At 42.1% G+C, this 8253-nt stretch overlaps 1 protein-coding gene across 1 annotated transcript; it reads left to right on the top strand.

The window, feature by feature from the left end:
• Window positions 1–2233: 2233 nt before the first annotated feature.
• gal3st3 (galactose-3-O-sulfotransferase 3) lies at window positions 2234–5173 on the top strand. Its single transcript, XM_066680423.1, has 2 exons — window positions 2234–2316; window positions 3907–5173. Exons 1-2 carry the CDS (start codon window positions 2234–2236, stop codon window positions 5171–5173), a joined length of 1350 nt encoding a protein of 449 aa, XP_066536520.1.
• The last annotated feature ends 3080 nt before the right edge of the window (window positions 5174–8253 follow it).

Here is an 8253-nt window from a genome sequence, read left to right as displayed (position 1 = left end):
TTTCTTGATTTCTCCTGATCATTTCTAGGCTTTAGTTAAGGGCATCTTTTTATATGAACTCATCTCTATCAGTCTTTCTCCCTCTGTTTAAATCATGGTGTCTCTTTGTGGTTCTCAAGTTTCTCTCTCTCTCTCTCGCTGCTGTCATATCTCTGTGGATCGTTAGAAACCTAATCAGGCCTGTTTAATTAAAGGGGGTATATGGAAGGGGGGTTGTTTTTTGTGTGTTCAGAGTTGAGGCACTCGCCATCGGAGCAGCTCTTAAATCCTTTTCTTATGAGCTTTAGGCTGATACCTGACCCCGCGGCGTCCCTTCAGAGTCAGTACAGTGTCCAGTGCAGGGGGCCAGAGGGATGGCTCATGTTACGGCTAGAGAAAAGCAACCCAGCCGGTGCTTTGTGGTGCTATCTGCCCTGAGCATCGAGCCAAACTGCACCTGGTCAAGATGGCAATGCAGGGGTCCCACTGTGGTCTTCATTCTGACAGAATGTCCATGTTTGTGCCTTTTATGTTCGGATGATGGAGCTCCCAATTTAGGGAGCATCATCCATCACACAGCTCCAGTGCCCTTGTGTAGTGGGTTCAAACTCCCAATGATCTCAAGTCATTGTCTGTGTTCTCTCTGTGTCTGCGTAGGTTTCCTCCAATTTCCTCCCACAGTCCTAAAACACAACTTGGCTGGTGGATTGGCTTTTCAGGTACTGTCTATAGGTGTGTGAGTGTGTTGTTCCCTGTTATGGACTGGCTCCCTGTTTGGGGTGTGTACTTGCCTCGTGCCCATTGACTCTGAGTAGGCACCAGACCCACCACGGGCCTGATCAGTTTGAAGCTATTGAAGATTTGTTATTGTGATCATTATTAGGTTTTTAGAATGCATCGAGTTGTTGTTTTATGGTATTGGTGGAACTGAAACAAAAATTTTATCTACTCAATTATTTCTATGATATTAGGTTTATAAATATAGCATGGATGGATTTTGAGATTAATTGTGTTTTTTTTTTTGTCAAAATAAGGTGTAACATTCTCATAAGAAACTATTCAAATTCATAAATCATTTGTTCATTCATTTTCTGTAACATCTTTATCCAGATCAGTGTCACAGTGAGCACAGTGAGGTTGGGGTGTAACCCCCAAGCACCAAAGCAAGTGTCACCACCTGTGTAGTGCGCCAGTGTGTTGCCCCATTCATGAATCCACATCACTAACGAGCAAGTTCAATAAGCCGTAAAAACATTATATGGAAACCTGCTCGTCCACCATTTCTTCTGAAATTATGGATATTAGTCGACTAATTCTCTTTGCTGCAGTAACACACCTTACTTATCTGACAAGCGTTCAGACTTCAGACACTTGTGTTGCGAGACTAGTTCTGGATCACAACCACCTCTCCAGATCTCCATGACCAATACCAATGATGCCTTGGGCCTCCAGACCTTAGGTTCCAGAGCGTACCGTGTTATTTCATGCCTTTTTATGAAGACAGTGTGCGTGTGCATAACTGAGTGAGCACAATGGGTGCACTTTAAAGTGTCTAAATTAATTATAATGAGTATCTCCATACTTTTTGGCCTATAGCGTAGAAGCAGAAGGTTATGTAACTTCACTGCAGGCTGGAGTTGGTTTATCTGCATTCATTAGCACTATATAGGTCTGAGTCCTAATTCTAGTTTTTCCCCTGCTTTAGCCCTGCTTGTTATGCCATACTGGATAGCAAGATAACTAGTCCGTTGGTAATGCGACTGCTAATTTAACTCCTTCATATCAGGATTTGATCAGTGGGAAAAGGGAGCTTATGTTAAAGGGTTATTTAAGACGGCTAAAGTAAATGGGGGAGAGGAATGAGATGTAATCAGAAGCCAGGGGCGGCCATTGTAATGCAAGTGAGAGTAGAGGAGGCCCTGACCTGCTTGGATTCCTTCCCAGAATTCATTCCTGCTTGGTGCCCTTGTCAGGTGATGTAGGGACACTGTCATTCAACTCTGACAGCTTCTTGTTCCTGCTATCTCTTTTTTGCTCTCTACTTTTCTCCCTCTATCACCCCCTCACCAGCAAGTGCCATTTTCACAGAAAGCGGTTGTCTCACTTCTGTCATTTTGTTAAAATGTTCTTCTGACAAGAAAATTAAACAGTGCTCAGGAACAAACACACAAGGGCATACAATTAGATGTTTAACCAACGACATCTCTCTCTCTCTCTCTCTCTCTCTCTCTCTTTTAGTAAGAGGCACTGAGAGATGTCTCAGAAGAAGATATTCCTGGTTCTAGTGGCGATTACTACTGTAAGCTTCCTGTTACATCATGGGGGTCACCTCAGCTGGTAAGAAGAATTATTAAGAGGAATTACGTTACAAATTAACTCATCTTTTCCAAACCCCTGTCCCCATTCTGCTGTGTGAAGGAAGCAGTTACCCACTATGTTATACCAACCACCTATATAAAAGTTCTAAAGCTCTTATTAAGGTAAAAAATATGTATAGCTTCTGAGTACATGAACTAGGTCACAGATCGGAAATAACAGTCATGTAAACATTGTAAACAGAGCAGCAAAATTTAAAGGTTTTTTTGCAGGGTTTTAGTTATTTTCCACAATGTTTGTGATATTAATCCCAAATACTTTTTTTTTATAATATTCAGATAATGTTTTACAAACATTTGCCAGCTCTCCAATCTATTTGCATGCTGGAAAAAGGTCCAGCGTTTTTACATAGTGTAGCAGGTAGAGCTGTCACTGGGCCATTAGTTATTTTTGGGCTTGTGCAGCCACCGTAGTTCAGGAGCAGTCTAACCCCTTTTATTTTGGTTATTATTTTGGATGGTGTTCGGGCTGTGGGTATTACAGTCCTTTTAAGCGTGTGATCTGCCTGTTAACGTAATTGTGTATTTTTACCTGTTCTTGCAGAGCAACCTGGTATATGAGTGTCCCTTTGGTTGACTGGTTATCCTTTTTTGTACATTTTTTCCTTTTTCCTGGGCACTCGATCTGTTGTGTGTGAAGTCACTACCCCAAGGGGGTTCTTTTTGGTAACCTGTGTGTGGGTTGTATAGTCTCTAGTATTGGAACTCTGTATAGGATAGCGTCTGCTGGAACTCGGTTAAAATGTATGCAACTGGTAGGATCATTGTGATGAGCGAATCTAGTTAATAACCTTGTAGGGGTTACTTTTAGTAGTCAATAGGTAAAATCCCACTGTATTCTTTTGTTTTATTCTTTTTTTAAAACTTATTAATAAAATCGTTATTTAAATGTTGTAAGACAACTGAGAGTAAAGGACTTTGTACACTGAACTCCATTTCGTGTCTCTTCTCTTTTTTTGGAACGTACCTGTGTGCTTTTGGGAAAGTACTTGGGGTTATTTCCTAGGGCGAAATTCCCTAGGTGGCGTAGTCGGGTTCACACTAATCTAAGCACTAGCCAAGGCCACAATAGCACTAGCTCAGTATAATGGAAGAAGGTCTGAAATAGCTTAGGCATTCTCTCTATGCGTTGCTGAACGGCCCACAGCTGAGAAATGGCATTTAGAGATCTTTGGACCATGGAGAGACCTCTGAATGTTGAACAACATGAAAAGGGTTGAGGATATTGTTTTAATCCTGTTACATAGGTGGGTAATATTGACCTTATTTTGGTTTTGAAGTGTGCTATGTAATTGAATGTGGAATGGACTTCACTAACTTTCTATGAATAAACACATACAGAAAGTTACAAATTAGTTTCTCTGGTAATTTAAACAATAAATAAAAGCAAGCAAATTATACTTTAGCCTTGAACACTGTACAATCGACCTCTGCCCGAAGCATACCATTTCGCCGTGAGTTTGTTTTGCTGTGAGAACAGAATCGTCTTTGTTTCATTTAAGTGAAACTGTCAGTGAAATGAATTTTCTCTTTCTCTTGGTGTTCTTTCCAGGACTATTGAAGTGTTCAGACTGGGCTGCCCATCCATCCGTTCCCCCTTCTCTCCAGACAGCAGCCCACGTCACAAGCACACCAGCGTAGTCTTCCTGAAGACACACAAGACAGCCAGCTCCACAGTGCAGAACATGCTGTTTCGCTTTGCTGAGCACTACAACCTTACGGTGGCGCTGCCCGTCACTGCTTGTGACCACCAGTTCTGTTACCCACGCCTCTTCAGCAGCCACTTTGTCCACCCTCACACCATGCCACCGGACATCATCACCAACCACTTGCGCTTCAGCCACTCTGAGGTGAGACGTCTCATGCCCAATGACACCGTCTATATTACCATCCTACGGGAACCAGGAGCCATGTTCGAATCTCTCTTTAGCTACTATAATCAGTACTGCCAGAGCTTCAAGAGGGTCCCCAATGGCTCCTTGGAGGCTTTTTTGGACCAGCCTTGGTCCTACTACCGTCCAGAAGAAAAGGACTCCATGTACGCCAGGAACACGTTGACCTTTGACCTCGGTGGTGACAAGGATCGAGCAGCAGCAGATGCAGCAATGTATGCAAAGCGATTTGCTGCAGAGGTAGAACGCACTTTCTCCCTGGTCATGATTGCAGAACATTTTGATGAATCGCTGGTCTTGCTGCGGCGTCTGTTATCATGGGATTTGGAAGATGTGCTGTATGTCAAACTCAACATGCGCACTCCTTCCTCAAAGAGCAGCCTTTCAGAAGAGCTCACAGCCAAAATTCGAGCGTGGAATGCCATTGATGCAGTGCTCTACGACCATTTTAACGCCTCACTGTGGCGACAGCTTAATGCACTAGGGCTGGCGTGTGTGGGTAGGGAAGTGCAGCTTTTGAGGCGTGCCCGGGATCAGCTGGTACGAGGCTGCTTTGGCGGCCGACTGCCTCAGCTGCGTTCTGCTGCTCAGATCACCAACAAAGACCTGCGGCCCTGGCAGCCCAGCTCCAAAGTGGCCATTGTCGGCTATGATCTTCCTGCTAACATTTCACGAAAAGGCTCAGGCCTGCCTCAGGACATGTGCCTAAAACTTATCATGCCTGAAGTGCAATACACGCGACTGTTGCTACGTTCCGAGTCGCTGCGTTACCGGAACAGGTTTCAGTTCCGTACATCCCAGCAGACACTAAAACAGTCAGGGCAGCATCGGGAAACCTCTGCCCTGAGCTCTACCCAGCGACCTTCAGGAATGTTAGGTAGAACCACCAGAGGAACACTACGACTGACCCAGCGGTCCCTCAACTAATCCTATGAACTTGTTACTTCTTGTCTTGTGAACCAGACTTGCAGGAAAAGATCTGTAAAGGACAGGAAGCTATGGGAATGCCCTGGACAATGCCTGCCCTTACTAATAGATCCTCCATCTCAGGACTGCGAGAGACTAGGTGGGCTGGAGGACTTTGCACATTCACCCTCAAGTCTAAGCTTGAAGAACTTCTCTACTGACCCTGGACATTGGTAGGTGGATTAGTGAAGCTCATAATGGTCAGCATGTGTATAATGTAGGCTGTAGAACGTGACGCTATGTTATTATACCATTCAGACAAAGATACATGCACAAACCTTCTGCCTCTGAATGCAAGCACATAGTCTCAGGCCATGCAATTATGCACCTGGTCTCTTAAATGGGAAGATTACTATGAGCAGGTTTTGCCTTCATCACCTTCCAGCAAATGTAGGTCCCTGTCAGCCAAACGACATTAAGGCATTGGAGGTATTTACAAACAAGTGTGCAAAGGAATTTGTAAAATCTAGGCCTCAGCCAAACTCTGAAGTTCTGTAAACCAGCCCAGCGCTCGCGGTCTCAACCCTGTCGTGCTGTTGACAGTTGGTGATGATGATGCAACCCTCTCAACGGACGTGAAGCATTTAAATATTTAATCATTTAATCTTCAGTCTTTCCTTGGCTGCCGCTTGGGTTACACTGGCCTGCATTTCACGAGGGCTGGAGTGCGCCAAGCTGGCTCAGACCAGAGGATGGCAGAAAGAATTAAAAATGATGAACACAGTCGAGGGCAAATGAAAGAATCTACCATCACGCTACATACAGCACAGGCCTGGGTGAACTGTCGGGAGCAGTTTGAGGTGACATGGTGACCTTTTTTAACGCAAGGGGACTTGCAACAAGTAATACGATGTAAAAAAAAAAAAGCACTGTGTTCACACACTGTTGTGAAGTTAGATGACAGAAGACATGATTTAGCCTAATGCTTGCCCATGATCTCACCAGTAGGGATGTTACAGTTTCACACTTTCACGGTTAGTCATGGTGAATTATCAGATGGTTACCCAACAGTTGATTTGATTATCATTTCAAATGCTTTTCTGTCTTTCCCCAAGCTATAGTTCCTTAAATCTGTGACTGTTCTTCTCAATTTCATAGCAATAGTTATTGCCCTTTGTATCACGTAAACAATTACCACAGAAAATGTGGCACTGCAGGCCAACAGCCAAGACTTTCCCAGGTTCATTTTGTAGGATTTTGTGCACCCTTATTATATTTGGCCAAGAATCCCACAAAAAATGGATTGCAAATGACCTCTTTACCTGTGTGGCCTATAGCCCACTGTCAGCCAGCAGATACAGAGGGAACTCTGCACAATACATTTATCACATGCTCTGTTTCGGCTTTAAATTACAATCATGGGTGAAAGTTGTGGTAACGCAGTCTATCTGACACCTTCTTCCAGCAAGCATTATATGTAATGCGACTTTCTAGGTCCAAATGGACTAAAGCAGCCTTTATAACAACTTAAACTTGTTGGAATAAGCCTTTGAAGTAGTTTTTTATGTGTTTCTGTCAGTTGTAATGAAAGGGTTACATAAGCAATTGTAGCCAGCCTTACGAAAATTTTTTCAAGTTTTTTGTGGCAAGAAAATGTTTAACTGTAACATCCATACTCGCATTTTAGAAAATTCCCAATCGATTTGGGTTATTTTAAGCATTTGTTTTTGTTTATTTTTGGACTTTTCATTTCATACAAGTTTATCTGGGAATGTGGACATTCACTTGTTTTGTCTTTTGACGAGTGAGTGGCCACTGATTATTTTGCACCACTGTAGTAGTGTGTGTGTAGTAGTGTGTGTGTATTAGTGTGTGTGTGTGTCTGTCTGAACTCAAGAAGTGTCTGTTCTGAAGACATCTCCATCTGCTTCTCATGGCAGCAAGATGGAGACCTTATTTATTAATTTAAAATTATTATTATATTATTTTATTATTATTATTATTATTGCTGTATTTTTAAAGTGCTTGTGCAGTAATACCCAGGACCCTAAATGACTGGTCCTGAAAAGTATGTGTGTGTTGGGTGTGCTTTCTGAACATTTTGATTGGGCTCGTTTTTATTATTATGCACATCAGACAAGTATTTGGAGCAATAGTGCTGCTATATAAATATGAATATTATGTTAGTCGGTAGTATGTTAGACCCTGTAGCCTCAAGATTAACAACACCAAACCCTGCCTATGCCTAGCTTTAAAACATTTGCTATATACAGTACCAGTGTCCATGTTCTTTTTCCATGGAAGGCTGACTGAATCACTATAGCAGGACAGATACCAATTTAAACTTAGATATAGAGGCAACAGAGTATCTCCGAAGAAGTGGGAAGGTGTGATTGTTATTATTCATGACAATTTACCATGGGCCTGGCAGATCACAACCTGGATTTCCCTAAAAATATTAAAGCAAAAAGCTCTGTGTAATAGATGCAGAACTTCCCAGCTCTACTCTGAATGTGTTTTTTATACATTTCTATAGTTTTATTGCTTCTTCGTTTTGTGCTTTTGACAAACGTGAAGGAAGCATTTGTAACTGATTTACATGTTGATCAGATACAACTATAAATCGTAAGTTTCTTAAAAAAAGTCGGCACAATAATTCTATAATAAATTACATTAAAAGTAATGATTTTATGCTCTGACAACCTTCAAAATATTAACATTTTGTGGGAATATTCATTCATTCATTCATTATCTGTAACCCTTATCTAGTTCAGGGTCGCGGTGGGTCCAGAGCCTACCCGGAATCATTGGGCGCAAGGTGGGAATACACCCTGGAGGGGGCGCCAGTTTGTGGGAATATATTAATGTTAATATTTCACATATAATGTATTAACTTCAAAAGAAATATTAATCTTAAGGTCATGTTTGGATCAGTTTAGTTCTGTAAAAGTCCAGGCCAAACACTAACTAAATAAATTAATTTTAATTTACGATCCTGTAACTCATGGATGAAAATAAACAGACATTTTGCTTGAAAATTTTCATGGAAATACACACCCTGCCAGGCCCTAACGATATTTACCATGTGATGATTCTATTAT

The sequence above is a fragment of the Hoplias malabaricus genome, chromosome 9 (genome assembly GCF_029633855.1).
Source record: "Hoplias malabaricus isolate fHopMal1 chromosome 9, fHopMal1.hap1, whole genome shotgun sequence".
NCBI classification, from domain to species: Eukaryota; Metazoa; Chordata; class Actinopteri; order Characiformes; family Erythrinidae; genus Hoplias; species Hoplias malabaricus.
The sequence above is the reverse complement of the archived record's forward strand: the minus strand, read 5'-3'. Positions and strand labels throughout refer to the sequence as shown.

Excerpts from the sequence above, each read along its gene's own strand:
- gal3st3 (XM_066680423.1), top strand. The coding sequence starts at position 2,234 with ATGTCTCAGAAGAAGATATTCCTGGTTCTAGTGGCGATTACTACTGTA. Across the intron at positions 2,317-3,906 it reads CATGGGGGTCACCTCAGCTG|GACTATTGAAGTGTTCAGAC; the intron begins GTAAGAAGAATT and ends TGTTCTTTCCAG.